Here is a 19,067-nt window from a genome sequence, read left to right as displayed (position 1 = left end):
TAGTAATCGCCCTGTGGTCGAAATTCGATCGCAACTTATTGAGCACGTCCGTGAGGTATTTTCCGCTGACTGACTAACTGAACTGCCTTCAAAAATAAATAAGGAACGCACTAAAAGTTAAAAAATAATCAAACTTAGATTTTTAACACAAAAAAACTTTTTAAAATAATATACATAATACATAATAATCCTTGTGATAACTAAATAAAAATAAACAAACACCTTATTTAACCTATCTACTACAACTATTTTATATTCTACTATATACACACAATTTAGCTTAATACCTACTTAAACCTATTAAATAGCGTTGGAAACTATCGACTGAAAACAGTGGAAACAGCTGATGTATGTATCAATTGTTCAGGACATTAGACAAAATTTCACCATAAAACTGCGTTTGTGTTATAATTAAAACTAGTGATCGCCCTGTGGTCGAAATTCGATCGCAACTTATTGAGCACGTCCGTGAGGTATTTTCCGCTGACTGACTAACTGAACTGCCTTCAAAAATAAATAAGGAACGCACTAAAAGTTAAAAAATAATCAAACTTAGATTTTTAACACAAAAAAACTTTTTAAAATAATATACATAATACATAATAATCCTTGTGATAACTAAATAAAAATAAACAAACACCTTATTTAACCTATCTACTACAACTATTTTATATTCTACTATATACACACAATTTAGCTTAATACCTACTTAAACCTATTAAATAGCCTTGGAAACTATCGACTGAAAACAGTGGAAACAGCTGATGTATGTATCAATTGTTCAGGACATTAGACAAAATTTCACCATAAAACTGCGTTTGTGTTATAATTAAAACTAGTGATCGCCCTGTGGTCGAAATTCGATCGCAACTTATTGAGCACGTCCGTGAGGTATTTTCCGCTGACTGACTAACTGAACTGCCTTCAAAAATAAATAAGGAACGCACTAAAAGTTAAAAAATAATCAAACTTAGATTTTTAACACAAAAAAACTTTTTAAAATAATATACATAATACATAATAATCCTTGTGATAACTAAATAAAAATAAACAAACACCTTATTTAACCTATCTACTACAACTATTTTATATTCTACTATATACACACAATTTAGCTTAATACCTACTTAAACCTATTAAATAGCGTTGGAAACTATCGACTGAAAACAGTGGAAACAGCTGATGTATGTATCAATTGTTCAGGACATTAGACAAAATTTCACCATAAAACTGCGTTTGTGTTATAATTAAAACTAGTGATCGCCATGTGGTCGAAATTCGATTACAATTTATTGAGCACGTCCGTGAGGTGTTTTCCGCTGACTGACTAACTGAACTGCCTTCAAAAAATAAATAAGGAACTCACATAAAGTTAAAAAATAATCAAACTTAGATTTTTAACACAAAAAAACTTTTTAAAATAATATACATAATACATAATAATCCTTGTGATAACTAAATAAAAATAAACAAACACCTTATTTAACCTATCTACTACAACTATTTTATATTCTACTATATACACACAATTTAGCTTAATACCTACTTAAACCTATTAAATAGCGTTGGAAACTATCGACTGAAAACAGTGCAAACAGCTGATGTATGTATCAATTGTTCAGGACATTAGACAAAATTTCACCATAAAACTGCGTTTGTGTTATAATTAAAACTAGTGATCGCCCTGTGGTCGAAATTCGATCGCAACTTATTGAGCACGTCCGTGAGGTATTTTCCGCTGACTGACTAACTGAACTGCCTTCAAAAATAAATAAGGAACGCACTAAAAGTTAAAAAATAATCAAACTTAGATTTTTAACACAAAAAAACTTTTTAAAATAATATACATAATACATAATAATCCTTGTGATAACTAAATAAAAATAAACAAACACCTTATTTAACCTATCTACTACAACTATTTTATATTCTACTATATACACACAATTTAGCTTAATACCTACTTAAACCTATTAAATAGCGTTGGAAACTATCGACTGAAAACAGTGGAAACAGCTGATGTATGTATCAATTGTTCAGGACATTAGACAAAATTTCACCATAAAACTGCGTTTGTGTTATAATTAAAACTAGTGATCGCCCTGTGGTCGAAATTCGATCGCAACTTATTGAGCACGTCCGTGAGGTATTTTCCGCTGACTGACTAACTGAACTGCCTTCAAAAATAAATAAGGAACGCACTAAAAGTTAAAAAATAATCAAACTTAGATTTTTAACACAAAAAAAATTTTAAAATAATATACATAATACATAATAATCCTTGTGATAACTAAATAAAAATAAACAAACACCTTATTTAACCTATCTACTACAACTATTTTATATTCTACTATATACACACAATTTAGCTTAATACCTACTTAAACCTATTAAATAGCGTTGGAAACTATCGACTGAAAACAGTGGAAACAGCTGATGTATGTATCAATTGTTCAGGACATTAGACAAAATTTCACCATAAAACTGCGTTTGTGTTATAATTAAAACTAGTGATCGCCATGTGGTCGAAATTCGATTACAATTTATTGAGCACGTCCGTGAGGTGTTTTCCGCTGACTGACTAACTGAACTGCCTTCAAAAAATAAATAAGGAACTCACAAAAAGTTAAAAAATAATCAAACTTAGATTTTTAACACAAAAAAACTTTTTAAAATAATATACATAATACATATTAATCCTTGTGATAACTAAATAAAAATAAACAAACACCTTATTTAACCTATCTACTACAACTATTTTATATTCTACTATATACACACAATTTAGCTTAATACCTACTTAAACCTATTAAATAGCGTTGGAAACTATCGACTGAAAACAGTGCAAACAGCTGATGTATGTATCAATTGTTCAGGACATTAGACAAAATTTCACCATAAAACTGCGTTTGTGTTATAATTAAAACTAGTGATCGCCCTGTGGTCGAAATTCGATCGCAACTTATTGAGCACGTCCGTGAGGTATTTTCCGCTGACTGACTAACTGAACTGCCTTCAAAAATAAATAAGGAACGCACTAAAAGTTAAAAAATAATCAAACTTAGATTTTTAACACAAAAAAACTTTCTAAAATAATATACATAATACATAATAATCCTTGTGATAACTAAATAAAAATAAACAAACACCTTATTTAACCTATCTACTACAACTATTTTATATTCTACTATATACACACAATTTAGCTTAATACCTACTTAAACCTATTAAATAGCGTTGGAAACTATCGACTGAAAACAGTGGAAACAGCTGATGTATGTATCAATTGTTCAGGACATTAGACAAAATTTCACCATAAAACTGCGTTTGTGTTATAATTAAAACTAGTGATCGCCCTGTGGTCGAAATTCGATCGCAACTTATTGAGCACGTCCGTGAGGTATTTTCCGCTGACTGACTAACTGAACTGCCTTCAAAAATAAATAAGGAACGCACTAAAAGTTAAAAAATAATCAAACTTAGATTTTTAACACAAAAAAACTTTTTAAAATAATATACATAATACATAATAATCCTTGTGATAACTAAATAAAAATAAACAAACACCTTATTTAACCTATCTACTACAACTATTTTATATTCTACTATATACACACAATTTAGCTTAATACCTACTTAAACCTATTAAATAGCGTTGGAAACTATCGACTGAAAACAGTGGAAACAGCTGATGTATGTATCAATTGTTCAGGACATTAGACAAAATTTCACCATAAAACTGCGTTTGTGTTATAATTAAAACTAGTGATCGCCATGTGGTCGAAATTCGATTACAATTTATTGAGCACGTCCGTGAGGTGTTTTCCGCTGACTGACTAACTGAACTGCCTTCAAAAAATAAATAAGGAACTCACAAAAAGTTAAAAAATAATCAAACTTAGATTTTTAACACAAAAAAACTTTTTAAAATAATATACATAATACATAATAATCCTTGTGATAACTAAATAAAAATAAACAAACACCTTATTTAACCTATCTACTACAACTATTTTATATTCTACTATATACACACAATTTAGCTTAATACCTACTTAAACCTATTAAATAGCGTTGGAAACTATCGACTGAAAACAGTGCAAACAGCTGATGTATGTATCAATTGTTCAGGACATTAGACAAAATTTCACCATAAAACTGCGTTTGTGTTATAATTAAAACTAGTGATCGCCATGTGGTCGAAATTCGATTACAATTTATTGAGCACGTCCGTGAGGTGTTTTTCCCTGACTGACTAACTGAAGTGCCTTCAAAAAATAAATAAGGAACTCACTAAAAGTTAAAAAATAATCAAACTTAGATTATTAACACAAAAAAACCTTTTAAAATAATATACATAATACATAGTAATCCTTGTGATAACTAAATAAAAATAAACAAAAATCTTATTTAACCTATCTACTACAACTATTTTATATTCTACTATATACACACAATTTAGCTTAATACCTACCTAAACCTATTAATTAGCGTTGGAAACTATCGACTGAAAACAGTCGAAACAGACGATAGTCAAAAGACTAGTAAGTGAAAATAGTAATTACTATTCTCAGTCAAATGCACGGTTCGACTGTTTATTTCAATTCGGATATCAGACGAAGATGTACGAACCCTTTCCTGTATAAACTGTGAGAGAGGAAAGGACGGAGATAATTGCTCGGAGCAGTTATGTTATGTGTTTATATTTTCCAACGATAATATAAGCGAGACGAAGATAATGACCGGTAATGACTTTCCTGTACATCTGGTTATCGCTGTTTAAAATAAAAACCAGCGTTACGTTAACATCAAGAAGGCTCATCGAAAATTTTGTATGACTTTCAGCAATAATATTTCCTGCGCAGTAGAATCAATTTATCAATCAATCAAAAATGTTTGCCAATATACTACATAACGTACAATGATCAAATTTTGAGACATTTTTCCGGAATATACCTTCAAAATACGGAACGAGATCTGTGTAAAATTGACATTAAGTTAGATTAACGTAAATATGACACTTGCAATCTTCGATAGCACAATATCATTAATCAAAATCGGTCGTAAATATTGTAGGAGCATCTCTTTTACCTTGAAAATTCAATCATTAAATCCTCTAATGGATTAGAATGTAAAAAACATCGTATTTTGTTCAGTTCAGAGTATAACAAACTAGTTTCCATGGTAACTCGTTGGGTATAAATAGCGGGAAGCCCCTAAATCATTTGGTTATTCTTTAAATACAGTTGACGGTCGTCAAAATCGACATGTTGTTCAAAATAGTGTTGTTAACATGTCTTGGGATTTCCACGGCTTCTGTAAGTAGTACAAAATGTTATTTCATTACCGAATAAAAGCTCGTATTGTTTTTAGACGGATAATACCAAATTAAAAGAACTCAACAAACTAATGAAAACATTAGATTGTCAGATGCAAGATCTCGTGTCTAATTCCACGTCTCGCTTTCGATCGCTGCATTCTGTCCTGGGATATTACACCGGCCAAGCGCGTAAAGCCTTCATCGGAAATATGACAATTGCAGCCCAACCGTATTGGTTAACGGTGGCCGAAGCTAAAACAACCGCCGAGGAACAAGGACGTAACATCGATGTTTGCGTTGAAACCAGTAATTCCGAAATATACGCAACCAACAATACGTTCGTCACCAAAGCCGTTCAAAATATTAGAACCGAACTGGCCGCTGGTCAGACATATCTATCGGATATTTATGCTGCAATTAGAAATGACCCGATTAAAAAACTGGACGAAATGCAACAAAGAGTTGACGGCTGTAATGAGGAGGTTTGCGCTGTTGAGCTGAGTGAACAGTTTAACAAAGAATATAGCGAAATTTCATCGAGATTAGAGACGTCGGTGAATGAAGCAAGATACTATGCTTATAGGGAGTTTATGAAAAAAACCGAGCAATATGTGATTGTACCTCAGGAGTATCACAATGAAATACTTAAGATCATGTCAGCTTTTGAAAAGTGTATTAAGCAAAAATAATTATCCATAATATATATAAGAAAATCATTGTTTTTTACTTCCTATATTTTGTTGAGTGTTTTAAATCCCCACATACACTCTCTAACTTCCTCTAGTCATCCAGTTTGTGGTGGATTTTTCTTATTATCCTACGATACAATCCTTTCCAAAATTATCTCTTTACATTTATTTGTAATAATCATGGGCTAACCCATAAATTTATAAGCTTGCGGTTGTCGTAGTAAACTCATTTTTCATTGAATAATACACCATAAAATCATTATACTGATACCAGCTGACCCGGCAAATGTTGATTTGCCATGTAATTAATTTCTAGAGAATTTCTACTGTAAAAAAAAAACTTATTGGAAGTGTGTAAGGATGTGGTGTATGAGTAAAAAAGGCATGGAGCGCTGTGAACGATGAGGAAATATAAAAATTATGAATCACCAAACATTCAGTTCTTTAATTTATTATAATTTATATTAAGTAATAATTATTTATATCATTAATTCATTACATAATATTAATCTCTTAATGCTACAGCGTAAACAATAATTTTTGTTAGCCAATCTTTAGTTTATACAAACTTGATGGTCTACCCACTCAGAAGCATGCAACGCATAATTGTTCGTGTGAAAGACATAGTGTGCTCAAATGTAAGCCACAAACAGACATTGTTTGGGCAACAGGACGGGGCAACGTCCTCCTACTGTTGCGATAGCCGCGGGTTCGAATCCTGCTGGGGCTCGGTCGTAAATTTATGTTTTTGATTGTTTAATATTTGTGGTTGTCCTAGGCAAGAGTGTAAAATCCGACAAGGAATATGATCCCAGTCACGCCAGTAACCAGGCTGGATAAGACCGGAGGTCTTCTGAGATGATCTCTAAGTTGGTCACTCGCCAGTCGGTAGGCTTAATGTCGAGGATCGCGGTTCGGAGTCCACTTTAAATAGTAGGTCCAGTCCAGATAAACCCATAGTTGGTAAAAGGAGACTTTAAAATATTTAAAAAATAGACATTGTTTGGCCTTTGGTTTGGTAAGAAAATAACTGTTTTTTATTTCACTATCTATAGTCATACAGTTCGTGGTCTTTCCTTTCGCTGCAATATATCCTCTCTTTTTAATCTCTCTGGTTTTCGTCTCCTGCATTTGTTGTCTTATTTTCACATACTCTTAAATTTACACATTTTTTGTTAGCCAATCTTTACTTTATACAAACAAACTTGATGGTCTACCCACAGGACGGGGCAACGTCCTCCTACTGTTGCGATAACCGCGGGTTCGAATCCTGCTGGGGCTTGGCCGTAAATTTATGTTTCTGATTGTTTAATATTTGTGGTTGTCCTAGGCAAGAGTGTAAAGTCCGACAAGGAAAATGATCCCAGTCACGCCAGTAACCAGGATGGGTAAGACCGGAGGTCTTCTGGGATGATCTCTAAGTTGGTCACTCGCCAGTCGGTAGGATTAATGTCGAGGATCGTGGTTCGGAGTCCACTTTAAATAGTAGGTCCAGTCCAGGTAAACCCATAGTTGGTAAAAGGAGACTTTAAAATATTTAAAAAATAGACATTGTTTGGCCTGACCAAGTGGTCATAATTGATGTTATTGAGCGTGATACAAAAATTATGAAATTATTAAAATGGTTATTAAAAAGCAAGGGTTGGTGATAGAAAAGTGAAAATTTAGGGTTGTATGTATTTTTTAATGCCACTAAATATAAAATATAAAAAATTTAAAAAAATCGGGGTGGACACCCCTTATCAATTAGGGTTTTGAGAAATATATAGTATCCGATTCTCAGACTTACTGAATATGCATTAAAAAATTCATAGGAATCGGTCAAGATAATTTAATATATAAGATATTATTTGTAATATTAAAAGTAAACCGTGCTAGCTTCGACAGATCAAACTAAAACTAAATTTAGGTCTCCTAAAACTTTTTTCTCATACTAAAAATTATTATTACAATTTACACACTAGTATATCCAGTAACAATCTATAGTTCCGTTCTTATACCTTACCCTCCTTCACTCACGCGATATTACACAAGTTCGCAAGGTGTAGTCCTGTTTCGTCTGCGTAAATGTAGTATGGGCATATCTTTTATCTTGAGAATTCAAACACTAAATCTTCTAATAGATTAGAATGAAAAAAACATCGTATTTTGGCTAGATACATCGTGTCGGATTATTTTTATTCAACTTTAACGGTTTTAAAAATAGCTGTATGCAATTTTTGTTCTGTCTTATACAGTTCCGAGTATAACGAACCAGTTTCCTTGGTAGGTTGTTGAGTATAAATAACGGGAAGCCCCTAGATCATTTCATTATTCTTAAAATATAGTTGACGGTCGTCAAAAGCGATATGATATTCAAAATAATGTTTTTAACGTGTCTTGGGGTTTCCACTGTTTCTGTAAGTAGCACGAAATGTTATATCATTACTAAATACAATGTAGTATCGCTTTTAGTCGGAGAATACCAAGCTAGACGATCTCAACAGACTAATAAACACCTTAGATCACCAAATACAAGATCTTACGTCTAAATCCGCTTTCGTTCTTCGCCCCTTGCAAGTTTCCTTGGGATATTACGCCGGTGAGGCACATAAGGCTTTCATTAGTAATCTAACCGTTGCGGCCCAACCGTACTGGTCGGCTGTGGTACAAGCTAAAAAAACTGCAGAGGAACGAGGACAGAACATCGATTCCTGTGTGAAAACTAGTAATTCCGAGATATACACAACCAATGATACATTCGCCGACAAAACCAACCAAAATATCAAGACCGAGCTGACTGCCGGTCAGAAAATACTCTCGGATATTTATGACGTCGCTAGAAATGAACCGGTTAAAAAACTGGATGAAATGCATCAAAAAGTTAAAAGTTGTAACAAGGAAGTTTGTGCTATCCAGTTAATTGAACAGCTTAACAAAGAATACAACGAGCTGTCATCGAGGGTGAAGATATCGCTGGATAAAGCAAATGACTATGCCCCTAAAGAGTTCATTAAAAAAATGGATCAATATGTGATTGTACCTCTGGAATATCATAACGAAATACGTAGAATCACAGCGGCTTTTGAAATGTGCATTAAGAAAAAGTAATTTTATTGTCCATAATAAATAATTGTTGTTAAGAAAATAACTGTTTTTTATTTCACTATCTACAGTCATCCAGTTCGTGGTCTTTCCTTTCGCTGTCATATATTCTCTCTTTTTAATCTCTCTGTTTTTTGTCTCCTGCATTTGTTGTCTTATTTCACATACTCTTATATTTACACATTTTATCTTCATTCTCGGTTATGTAAGTTCCTAGTAATGAAGATCATTGTTTCTCGCTTTTTATTTACTTATTTATTCATTATTATAGACTCATCAGCCTCCTGGACTATTTAGGGTGTGTATAGAGATATACATTATACAACACATTTACATCAGTTAAATTATACAATGTTATTACAAGTATAGAATGCAAAGAACAATATAAATACATTGTCGGATTATAAACTCTGGAGTTAAATGTGTAGGATAAAGTAATTTATTTTTCGTCTTTCCTGTATCTTTTTGAATTTTTTATGTATAGCTATTTCTATTTCTTGTTAAGATTACTATGTCATAATATCTTATGTGGGTTTGTTTGCCTATAAGTATATTAATATAAGTTATTTATTAACTGCCTACTGCATTATTTAAATAACACCACTTTTTTAATTTTAAATAGGCATTTATTGAGAATAACTGGCAATAATAATTTCATCAATAGATGTCGCTTATCAGAATACATGCAAAACCTAATATGTTGATGAACTTCGACGACGACCTGGAAATCAAATGGATTTGCGAAGTCATCCAAGATTTCGCCTTGAAATACGAAAGAAGATTACTAAATCATACTAACGTGGAAGCAATACAACGGCTGGACAGCGCGCAGGATGTCAGGAGATTGAAGCGAACCAAACCATACGAACTTATATATAGTGTATACCTTTATTGTAAACTATATCCATAAGTTATTATAATTTTATATTTGAGGAATACATATTGATGTATTTTCTCGCACTCGTCTTGCTTATGAATTAATCCAAGTACAAATGAATAGTAGTAATAAATTAATTTTAATTAAAACTGTACTAAGCATATCTAATAAAAATGTTGAAATTTTTGAATGCTTGCAATAATACATGTTTTTTTAATTTCAAAATTGTAGCTTGTATGTTATTATTTACTACATTTTGCACTTGAAAGTCTGGTTTCTTTGCACGTACATATTGGATTGATTTATCGTAGATTAATGATAGGCATGCCAATTATTAATGTCAATATACGATGGTATGCCTGACAAATTAAAGGATTACAAGAATACAGCTAGATAATTTTCAAGGTTGTGCCGAGTTATAATTTTATTGATATCTATTTATAATAGCGCTGCTATAACACGTTAACTGAAAGCCATGGGTTTATTGTAGTTCTGTGTGATATAATGTAAATATTGGTGAACCAACTCTTTTATAACCTGTAATTTTACAGAAGTTTGTTGGTAACGTAAAAATTCTGATTCTGATTTCCAATACCCAACTTACAGGCTTTCAAACTCAATATTATAAGTAATTTCATTAAAATTTAAATTTACTTTCGTTAAATTCCTTTAATTTATTTATCTTTGGAATATTTACGTTACTGACGTTTAAGCCTATTTCAACTACAACTTAATACAAATATTAACTGCAATTAAAAACATTGCGAAAATTTCTTCTAGTTATATAAAGTTTAGAAAATCTCAGTGACAAGTGACAATATAAATAATGGGACATAAGCTTAGAAAATAAAAATTAACGAAAGTAAATCTGTGCATCTGCAATTCACCTATAATACCAATAACATTAAATAATACTATCACTCGATATAGTAACAACGCTAAATATCTCGGAATGAATCTTGATGCAAAACTTGGCTGGAAGGAACATATAAAGCAGAAAAGAAAAGAACTGGAATTGAAATATAGGAAAATGTATTGACTAATTGGAAGAAAATCACAATTATCAGTACAAAATGAATTGCTATTGTATAAGCAAATACTGAAACATATATGGACATACGGAGTTCAATTATGGGGATGTTCTGTAAAGAGTAACATAAATAAAATACAAATTTTTCAGAACAAAGTCCTGAGAGGTATTGTGGGTGCACCCAAATACTATAGGACTGATTACCTACATCGAGACCTTCAGATGCCCACAGTCAGTCAAGAAATCAAGAGAACTGCACAGGGGAATTAGTAAAGATTCCATGGTCATGGGAATATTGAAGTACTGCAGTTTTGGATACCACCAGAGCAGAAAACAGACTCAAAAGAATCAAACCATCTGATCTTGTGTAATGATAGCGATAAAAATATAGCAGTGACATGTATAAACATTATTTCACCAGAGACTGAGATAAAGCCGATGGGTCCAGACAAATTGTAGGTTAGTCGGAGACAACTAGTAATAATTTAATAAATAAATAATTTAAAACATTTTAATCTCAGTATATATTCAATATCATCTTATATAGTTCATTGGTAGTCATTTTGGTTTTCAAAGTGACTTTCGAATCTGCAACGTTCAATTATATCTTTATTAGTATCTGTTTTTTCTATCAAAGCAAAATTTTTATTAGATGTACTTATGCAGACTCAAGATATGCTCAACACTTATTTGACGCATGGTAAAGTTGCGATTGTTAACATGGAATAACTGTACTCACATAATATTAGCATCTTTCTTATCAAAATTGCACATTCAAATATTTCTAGTTATGTCTTCCAACTGGCACCATTAGTTTAGATACTGCATATTGATTTTATTATGTTGTAAGACTTGTTAGTGGCAACGTATCTACCATGTGTTCCTTTGGCTTTTTCTTGTGCGCATTGCACATAGTCGCACTTAAGAGACAACAACTTATTTATTTTTTGTTATGATATTAGTTTTACTCTAGCGAAGCCAACTAAACTTAGTGGCAGTATCTCAATGTACTATTGTTGGTGTTAGGGTAAAAGCTATTGTCCGTTGACTAAGATTGTTGTTAACCAAGGTTAAGATTGTTATCCCATCAGGGTTATTGATTAGTACTTCTTAAGATTGTTATTAATCATCCTGGTTATCAATACCATCATTTATCTGTAACATTACTTCTCAGTACAATTATTTATCGGTACTATTAATTATCAGTACTGTGTCCCATCAGCATAATTAATTATCAGTACTATTACAGGGTAGAGTTATAACTCTAACCCAATCACCTTGACAACAAGATCTCGCACACTTAGAATTACTTCTATTTTTATAATTTATTGTCTATACAACTGTTCTGTCATTTATGTTTTACCTCTGTTGTTATTTGTTGAAGATGTTAAATTATTTTATTTTAAATAGAATTCATATTTTAGTCTAAGTCTATTTGAGAGAGAATTTCTGGTAAGCGGATCTTTTGACATAACATCTCTTTCACTCTCTCGGTCAGCACTCAGCCCATCTAGCTGGCTGCAGGGGTTGCATTTACCAGTGCGCATCGTACCTGTACAGGTAAGATACTCAAATTTTAAATTAATTTTGAATGGATAATTTTTATTTTCTTGAAAATGTCTTGAAAGATCTTGAAATATCTAAGAATATAGCACGTTAATTTTAAAAATACTGAAATCGAAAGCCTCCTTAAACAAGGGTACATCATACATTTTCTAAAAATAAGTATATACTCGTTTTTGTTACGTCATCTGTCCTTGGCCGTATCTATTGCTGTATTTCAAATCGCGCTTTGTGTCATACGTAACGTAATATATCTTCGATCTTGAGTTTACAATCACCTCGTGTCATCATTTCTAATTAAAATATTTCAAATATTTGCAACCACAAAATATTCTTTTTTTATCGCCTTATCGCATTAAAATTAAACCGTTGCTATTTTATTGATGTGATCCTATCAATTCAATTATCAATAAAAACATGTTGTTTAGTGGGTATATATATAAATATCAAGGTACTGTTTTCTAGTTTGTTTCATATTCCCGAAGAATTTCTCTCCCTTCAATTAGAAATATGTTTTTCAGGGCTATTTTATTGATATGCGTCGGGTTTTCCATCGCTTCGGTAAGTATTACACAAATATAATGATAAAATATCGATGAAGATGTTTCGTTTTGATTTTTAGCCGGTTGGTACACATTTGGATGAGCTCAAAGAGCTGATGAGTCGGATAGATACCCATATTCGAAGTGAGACTAACAACGCCGCTTTCGTGCTTCGCTCGTTGAATATCGCGTTGTCCTACTATGCCAACGATGCCCATAGGACGTACATCAATGAGCTCACTGAAGCTGCACAACCTTACTGGACCTTTATAGCTGTAGCAGAGAGGGAAGCCGCAGAAAGAGGCCAGAACATCGTTTTTTGCGTTGAGCGCGGACATAATGAGATTTATGCTCTTAATAACACGTACGCCAACGCGGCATATGAAAATGTCTACGCCGAATTGGCAATTGGACAGAAATTGATTGATAATACTTATGGTCCGGCTAGGGATGAACCCAACGACAAGTTGCAGGAAATGCACGCCAGAGTGAACGCCTGTAATAATGAAGCATGCGCAGTTCAATTGCAAGATGAACTTAGCAGAGAATATAGTGATATATCCGCCAGCATTGCCGCATCACTGGACAAGACTGAACACTATGTTTATGTAGAGTTTCACGAAAATATAGAAGAGCACATTTTTAATCCCGCTAGGTACACAGAAGATATGAACAGAATCATAGGAGATGTTGAACACTGTATCAGAACAAATTAGCTTATTGTTCATATAAATTTAAGAAAATATATTTTTTGAGCATTTCAATGTATTTGTTTTTATATTTGTTTATAATGTTTGTTACTCATGTTTCTCTCATTACAGAGTAAAGAGTATAATTCATAAACACCACAAAACATATATATATATATATATATATATATATATATATATATATATATATATATATATTTATCACAATGTTGAAATCAATAAGTTGTTATCTCCTAACTACGACTATATGCAATGCGCACAAGAAAAATGCCAAAGGAGCATACGCTAAATACGTGGACACTAACAGGTCTTACGAAATAATAAAATCACTATTTCAGAACTTGAACTAATGGTGCCAGTTGAAAACGTAACTAGGAATATTTGAATGTGCAGTTTTGATAAGAGAGATGCCAATATTACGTGGGTAGAGTTATTCCATGTTAACAATCACAACGTTACCAACTGTCAGATAACTGTTGAGCATATCTTAAGCATAACTGTCTCCATAAGTACCTCTTACAAAGATTTTGCTTTGATATACATTTTTTGAAATAAATAATTGAAAGATAATGAAAAGTGAGCTCGCGCGGCACCCACTTTGCACAGAGTTTTCTCATACTCAAATATTCGTGAATGATATGATGTACACGTTCAGTTGATATCTTTAGAGTGTTTGCTATTTCATTCAATTTCAATTTACTGTCATTCAAAATCATGTGTATTTTTTAAATGTTTTCGTCGGTAACAACCTCTTTTGGGCGTCCACTGCGTTCAACGTCTTCGGTGCTCATTTCACCACGTTTAAACTTAGCATACCAATCTTTGATGGTTGATTTTCCTGAGGTACTATCCGGAAAAAGTTTATCTACACGCGAAATTCCTTTTTATCCATTTTTTTTCACAATAACAAAACTTCCTTCACTGAAAATTCTATAATTCACAAACTAATGATCCGACAGCTGTCAAATTTTTAAATCTTTTGAGGGTTAGGGCTAACTAAAAAACATACGAGTTTAATTTTAGTAGCGCCATCTATGTGTCAGACCGGGGACTTTCCAATTGATGTGTTATACCACAATCCTTCAATCATCACAACACATCAATTGTCACAACAATGAGCGGAAATGGTGATAGTATTTATTGAAAATAATTATTCCATTACTGCCAGTCAGCGGAAATTGCGTCAATGGTAGCATTTTGGCACATCCAGCATATAAGGTGAATCTATAGTTATTCGTTGTGTGTTTTTACTTGATTTTTTTGTATCTCCAGTGTCTGCTCTTATTGTCCTTATTATCCTAAATTTATATTTAGTCAAAAAAAAACAAACGGAAGTGAAATAACAACCTGACAAAAATTCAAGTTGTTATTGAATTAGTAATGTTACAGGTGACGTTTTAAGTGATATTAATCGTCTCTCGGTGATCTATCAGGATCTATATGTTATTTGTATTAATATCTCCGACTTGATATAAATAATGGGCTTATATTAGACTTTGGTGTATTTAAAATTTGGTTTCTTCACTGAGCCAACATGATTTTTAAAGCAGCGTTTTTAATATGCGTTTCCCTATCACTGGTTATATCTGTAAGTAGTTTTTTTTATGTTGAAATAGAGGATTATATCTTGCTAATATATATAGAGTGAGCAGTCTGCGCTGGATGATCTTCAAACCACCATGGATCTGATTGAGATGAAGATCAGCGTTGCTACGACTGAAGCTGCCGCAACTCTGAGAACGCTCAACACTCCATTGAAGTACTACGCCGCCGAAGCCGAGAATAGACTGATTCAGGAACTTAACGAGGTCGCTAAGCCGTACTGGACCTTTATCGAAGAAGCACAGCAGGAAGCCGAACAAAATGGTCAGAACATCGATAATTGCGTCGACGTCGGTAACTCTGAGCTGTATATCAACAACAACACCTTCGTCGGAGGCGCCTATGACGAGATCAGCGTCATGGTGATCAAAGGCGAGAGAAAAATCGAAGAGAGCTATGGTCCTGCTAAGAATCAGCCCCTTAAACAGTTGGAAGACATGAAAGAGAGAGTAAAGGCCTGTACCGACGAGGATTATGCCGTCGAGCTGAAGAAGCAGCTCAACGAAGAATACGTGGAAATGTCGACGGGTATAGCGAACGCCATACAAGAAGCAGAGGATTTCGCTTTCGTCGAATTTGCGGAATCCCTGGAAGGATACACCTTCAACCACGTGGATTATATCATCAGTATGAATTCGGTTATATCCAATGTTAAATACTGCATAGAGACATCCAAAAAAATCAATCCAAAAATTTTGATATAAATCAAATCTTCAGTTTTCAATTCAATTATCTCGATGACACGTTATCTTATCTTTTATTAATCTAGTTCCACCTAGATCTATACGTTAAATTGGTATCCAAGGCAGATAAACAAAGGCAAACATCTTTAATCGTTTTTGGTACGTCATTGATTCTTATCATAAAGTACTTAAACTTTGTTTAATGCACTATTTATTGTTAAATATTTAATCCAGATAAGTATTATGTTAAAATTTTGTATTGATTTTCACATAAATTGCAAGAATTTATTATTTAAAACGTTCCTAGCTCTGACTGTATTTTATTAAATTAATTGTAATTATTAAAAAGGTAATAATCATAGAAAAGTGTGTTTTTTTTGGATAAGACCTTGATAATTGGTGTACCATTGACCCTATTTTTGTTGAGATATTACTCGAAAATACTTCGAAAAAGGGGACAGTCATAATTAAGATTACTATTGTTCAGTACGAACATATAAAAGAAAATAGTTTATAATTGTTTCATTATATGTCCCATTTTTGATCTATTAGATCTAAAGTCGTACTGTAAAATGATTGGTAAAAGTTTTCTTGCGTTTCTCATGTGCTCTGGTGTAATTTTGGGAATGGTAAGAATTAAAATATTATATATAAGGTGCTGTAATGTATTCTAATAATTTTTCTCTTTAAAAAGACAAATGGATATTTTAAATCATCTTCTATAAATTTTTAACTAAATTTAGTAAAAAAAATGTCATTGGGTCAGTCTCTATTACTGGATATTAGACAGACATAGACAGACAGAAAGACAGTGTGGTTAACTTAATTTTCGCCCTCGTAAGTGATTTCTTCTTTATCTGGTGTCCCATATGGCAATCAACAGTTCTCCAATAAATGAGGAATTAAAATTCTATGAAGCTATTTTATAATTGTTAATTTTTTTACAATATTCATTTTAACTCCTGATGCAATAATTGATGTTTTTTATTTATTACCTTCAATATTATCTCCAGAACTATATCAATTATCATACTATCAGTTCTTAAGCATGAATTTTCTGCTCTGTTTTCACCAAACATCAAAATAATTGAAAAGTTTAAAATTCAAAATGGATTAATAGATGTTTATAAAGTGAATCCGAAAAAGCTGCTTGCCAAAATCCTAAATACTATCCTTGTAGACAGATTATTATTAATCTATATTTGATTAAATTTTCGCATAACTATATCGTGTTTTTCTTCCACAGCTGAATATACCTTCCGATAAAGCAGACATATTATTTTGTTCTCTTTACACAAAAATGTAATATATAATGATCATTCTTAATCATTTTACGATAATTTACCATAACTCTAACATAGTAGCTCCAACAATACAAATTTTTAAAAAACCTTGCTGAATAAAATCACTAAATAATGTTTTACTCGAAAAGAATCTTCTTTTCTATGTTTTTTTATGCGGGATAGTATGCATGTGCCAAATCCTAAGCTAGAGCTTCTAAACTGAATACTTCTGTTGCTGTATTTTCAGAATACCCTTGGCGACTATCCCGAGTTAATCACCCTTATGCATAACATAGATTACCAAGTACAAACTTTTACGTCGCAAGTGTTCATGTCCCTTCATCAGCTGAGTGCTTATATGAGACACAGTTATGGCGACGCCGAAGTCAATTTCATCACCGAACTTAACGAAAGTTCCTCCGCATATTTCGATTTTATTAGTATGGCGGAACAGAAGGCTGAAAACGAAGGTGCTCGATAAAATATTCCTGAAATTATCTTGTTTAATATAGTTTTTTAAAGGTCGCAACATCACTGCTTGTATTCTTCTTGGAAACCAAACCTTGGATTTATTAAATGACAATCTTACTCTAGTTGCTTTCAATGGAATGGACTCGGTTGAACGAAGGGGAGAGGAATTGGTTGACAAAGCCTTCGTGGATTCCTATATCGAACCTCTGGATGAGCTGGATGGCATGTGGGCTCGGGTACGCAGCTGTATGACGAAGAGATGTGCCAAAAAGTTGGAGAAACAATTATCTCGAGAATATGAAGTTTTGAACGCAACGATGACTCAAGCTTATGGCAAAGCTTTCGATTTTGTACTGAAGTCGTTGATGTTCGAGTTGAATCAGTATAGCTTTGACGTCCGCTCATATGAACGGGAAATTAAAAATATCGAGAGGGATGTTAACGAATGTATCTCAAAATATAAATAAAGTATTAATATTTTAACAGCTACCTTTCTCTTTTATGTAGTGGTACTGTGGCATCCTTTTATATGTTACTAGCTGCGCCGGCAAATGTTGTTTTACAATGTAAATAATTTCTGGAGAATTTCTAGTGTAGAAACAAAACTAATTGCATGGAGCGTTGTGAACGATTAGGGAATATAAAAAACGAAATCCCAAACATATTTTTTTAAAATTTATTATAATTAATTTTAAGTTATAATTATTTGTACAATTAATTTATTACATAATATTATTCTCTTAATGCTACAGTTTGAACAATATATTTTGTTAGCCCGTCTTTAGCTAATATCAACAGACTTGATGGTTTACCCACTCGAAAGCATGCAATGTATGATTGTCCGTGTGAAAACCATAGAGGAAACTGTAGAGGGAGTTAGAGAAGGCTTGCTGTTTGAGAGAAATAGGAGACCATCTTCGTTGTCATCTCTACTCCGTGCTGTTTACTGGGTGAAAAGTGACACCGGTAGACATATGGAGGGGATAATTTACCAAGTATAATTGATGTTACTGACCAATAGTTAATTGATGACCAATAGTTGATGTATGTTCGTCTGGTCAGTCGGTGGAAATGTGTGGCTGTTGATGCGATTGTTTGTCCGAACTCGTACTATTTTTAGAAGGAATTTGCACGAGAACTAAAAACACTAGCTGAAGAAATACCGGTTTATTTCGTTATTGTACGATACATGTGGTTGACGGGAGAGTTGGCA

At 32.7% G+C, this 19,067-nt stretch overlaps 5 protein-coding genes across 5 annotated transcripts; all 5 read left to right on the top strand.

The window, feature by feature from the left end:
• The first annotated feature begins 5,162 nt into the window (after positions 1-5,162).
• LOC143204431 (uncharacterized) lies at positions 5,163-6,036 on the top strand. The gene is made up of 2 exons (XM_076416963.1): positions 5,163-5,318; positions 5,374-6,036. Exons 1-2 carry the CDS (start codon positions 5,268-5,270, stop codon positions 6,007-6,009), a joined length of 687 nt encoding a protein of 228 aa, XP_076273078.1. The 5' UTR covers positions 5,163-5,267; the 3' UTR covers positions 6,010-6,036.
• Positions 6,037-8,276: 2,240 nt separating this feature from the next.
• LOC143205332 (uncharacterized) lies at positions 8,277-9,129 on the top strand. The gene is made up of 2 exons (XM_076418574.1): positions 8,277-8,408; positions 8,464-9,129. The coding sequence occupies exons 1-2, from the start codon at positions 8,358-8,360 to the stop codon at positions 9,097-9,099; spliced, it is 687 nt and encodes a 228-aa protein (XP_076274689.1). The 5' UTR covers positions 8,277-8,357; the 3' UTR covers positions 9,100-9,129.
• A 3,854-nt stretch (positions 9,130-12,983) lies between these two features.
• Positions 12,984-13,869, top strand: LOC143205331 (uncharacterized). The gene is made up of 2 exons (XM_076418573.1): positions 12,984-13,124; positions 13,186-13,869. Exons 1-2 carry the CDS (start codon positions 13,074-13,076, stop codon positions 13,819-13,821), a joined length of 687 nt encoding a protein of 228 aa, XP_076274688.1. The 5' UTR covers positions 12,984-13,073; the 3' UTR covers positions 13,822-13,869.
• A 1,386-nt stretch (positions 13,870-15,255) lies between these two features.
• Positions 15,256-16,466, top strand: LOC143204507 (uncharacterized). The gene is made up of 2 exons (XM_076417059.1): positions 15,256-15,403; positions 15,459-16,466. The coding sequence occupies exons 1-2, from the start codon at positions 15,350-15,352 to the stop codon at positions 16,119-16,121; spliced, it is 717 nt and encodes a 238-aa protein (XP_076273174.1). The 5' UTR covers positions 15,256-15,349; the 3' UTR covers positions 16,122-16,466.
• A 123-nt stretch (positions 16,467-16,589) lies between these two features.
• On the top strand, positions 16,590-18,343 carry LOC143204508 (uncharacterized). Its single transcript, XM_076417060.1, has 3 exons — positions 16,590-16,729; positions 17,631-17,853; positions 17,906-18,343. The coding sequence occupies exons 1-3, from the start codon at positions 16,673-16,675 to the stop codon at positions 18,319-18,321; spliced, it is 696 nt and encodes a 231-aa protein (XP_076273175.1). The 5' UTR covers positions 16,590-16,672; the 3' UTR covers positions 18,322-18,343.
• Positions 18,344-19,067: the final 724 nt, after the last annotated feature.

Source organism: Rhynchophorus ferrugineus, unplaced genomic scaffold (genome assembly GCF_030347505.1).
Source record: "Rhynchophorus ferrugineus isolate W39M unplaced genomic scaffold, kcgeb_rfMv2 rfM11, whole genome shotgun sequence".
Taxonomy (NCBI): domain Eukaryota; kingdom Metazoa; phylum Arthropoda; class Insecta; order Coleoptera; family Curculionidae; genus Rhynchophorus; species Rhynchophorus ferrugineus.
This window is presented reverse-complemented; position numbering and strand designations above follow the sequence as displayed.

Excerpts from the sequence above, each read along its gene's own strand:
- LOC143204431 (XM_076416963.1), top strand. The coding sequence starts at position 5,268 with ATGTTGTTCAAAATAGTGTTGTTAACATGTCTTGGGATTTCCACGGCT. Across the intron at positions 5,319-5,373 it reads TTGGGATTTCCACGGCTTCT|ACGGATAATACCAAATTAAA; the intron begins GTAAGTAGTACA and ends TATTGTTTTTAG.
- LOC143205332 (XM_076418574.1), top strand. The coding sequence starts at position 8,358 with ATGATATTCAAAATAATGTTTTTAACGTGTCTTGGGGTTTCCACTGTT. Across the intron at positions 8,409-8,463 it reads TTGGGGTTTCCACTGTTTCT|TCGGAGAATACCAAGCTAGA; the intron begins GTAAGTAGCACG and ends TATCGCTTTTAG.
- LOC143205331 (XM_076418573.1), top strand. The coding sequence starts at position 13,074 with ATGTTTTTCAGGGCTATTTTATTGATATGCGTCGGGTTTTCCATCGCT. Across the intron at positions 13,125-13,185 it reads TCGGGTTTTCCATCGCTTCG|CCGGTTGGTACACATTTGGA; the intron begins GTAAGTATTACA and ends TTTGATTTTTAG.
- LOC143204507 (XM_076417059.1), top strand. The coding sequence starts at position 15,350 with ATGATTTTTAAAGCAGCGTTTTTAATATGCGTTTCCCTATCACTGGTT. Across the intron at positions 15,404-15,458 it reads CCCTATCACTGGTTATATCT|AGTGAGCAGTCTGCGCTGGA; the intron begins GTAAGTAGTTTT and ends TAATATATATAG.
- LOC143204508 (XM_076417060.1), top strand. The coding sequence starts at position 16,673 with ATGATTGGTAAAAGTTTTCTTGCGTTTCTCATGTGCTCTGGTGTAATT. Across the intron at positions 16,730-17,630 it reads CTGGTGTAATTTTGGGAATG|AATACCCTTGGCGACTATCC; the intron begins GTAAGAATTAAA and ends CTGTATTTTCAG. Across the intron at positions 17,854-17,905 it reads ACAGAAGGCTGAAAACGAAG|GTCGCAACATCACTGCTTGT; the intron begins GTGCTCGATAAA and ends AGTTTTTTAAAG.